Source organism: Pundamilia nyererei, unplaced genomic scaffold (genome assembly GCF_000239375.1).
Source record: "Pundamilia nyererei isolate P.nyererei 1_Seehausen unplaced genomic scaffold, PunNye1.0 scaffold00022, whole genome shotgun sequence".
In the NCBI taxonomy this organism is placed as follows: domain Eukaryota; kingdom Metazoa; phylum Chordata; class Actinopteri; order Cichliformes; family Cichlidae; genus Pundamilia; species Pundamilia nyererei.
In genome coordinates this window covers 2,063,444-2,064,485 of record NW_005187423.1, presented here as the reverse complement: position 1 = coordinate 2,064,485, position 1,042 = coordinate 2,063,444, and the positions used below count along the sequence as shown (strand labels likewise).

At 45.1% G+C, this 1,042-nt stretch overlaps 1 protein-coding gene across 1 annotated transcript in view; it reads right to left on the bottom strand.

The window, feature by feature from the left end:
* Positions 1-326: 326 nt before the first annotated feature.
* The window catches only part of cntln (centlein, centrosomal protein), an 82,917-nt gene continuing 82,201 nt past the window's right edge, over positions 327-1,042 (bottom strand). The window contains exon 22 of the mRNA XM_005727036.1: positions 327-880. Coding sequence (XP_005727093.1) covers positions 770-880 — 111 coding nt within the window. The 3' untranslated portion in view covers positions 327-769. The remainder of the gene's footprint in view (positions 881-1,042) is intronic.

The window sequence follows — 1,042 nt, the reverse complement described above, 5'->3', positions numbered from 1 at the left end:
TACGAGAGCACAGCAAAGCAAACGACAGCGACCATCACAAAAAGGCAGACTTTAGAAGTTAAAAGGGCTTTTATTTTGGAAATTAAGTAAATGTTTATTAAACAAAATGGTAAAAAAAAAATCAAGCAATACTTAATATAATTACATAACAAAATAAAAGATTAGAAGCTTTAACAATCTCCTTCAGAAATAAATACTTGCAGTGCATTTCATAAATGGAACAGATGAGGCTTCAATCACTGAACTGGATCTGAGGGTAATACACTCTGGAGCTCCTTGCAGTGAATATTCTGCTCTCTCTTGCTTTGGACTTTCCTAAAGTGTCGACTAGGCATGCGTAGGTCAAGTCCCTGCAACCTAAAAGTTCTTGAGGTTCCAAATAAATTAGAGGGAAAGGGGTAAAAGAAAGTTTCAAAAAGTGTAATTTAAACATTAGAGTAAGCATTTGCCTTATCACCCCAGGTCTGCGTTGAGAGCGGAGGAGAGTGGCTGCACTGTAAATTAGCTTGGCACTAAAGGGCCCTGTCTGATAGACATAGTGCAGTGAGTGCTAACACAGATGTCGAGGGCTCATTTACAAAAGCTGGGGTGCTGCGTTGAGCCAGTGGCCCAGAGTGAGTCGACAGCGCTTTTCTCACAAATATTGGTTCTGCTGCCCCGGCCCAGCTTGGCTCAGCCCGGCTCCCACCGAGTAGGAGCTGGGGAGCGAGAGAAGAAGGGAGGGAGGAAAAGAAGAGGATGACAGTTTTCCCAGCCTCAGCCCAGGGAGTCAGGCTTTTTCGCTGACTGGTGTTGCGAGCGTGGCCAGCTCTTCTGTCAGCACTTTCCTCTCCTTCATCTTCACGCGCACAGCCTCCATTAGCTGGCCGGCAGAGGGGATCTGCAGGGGAGGGGAAGCACAGAAAAAAGGGTGTGGGGGTGGCGGTAGAAGGGGAAGATGAGGAAAACACGCACAAAAGCACAAGTATTAAAAAATAAAATCTGATTTTTTTATATATCTATCCAGCTATACACACACACACACACACACACACACACACAC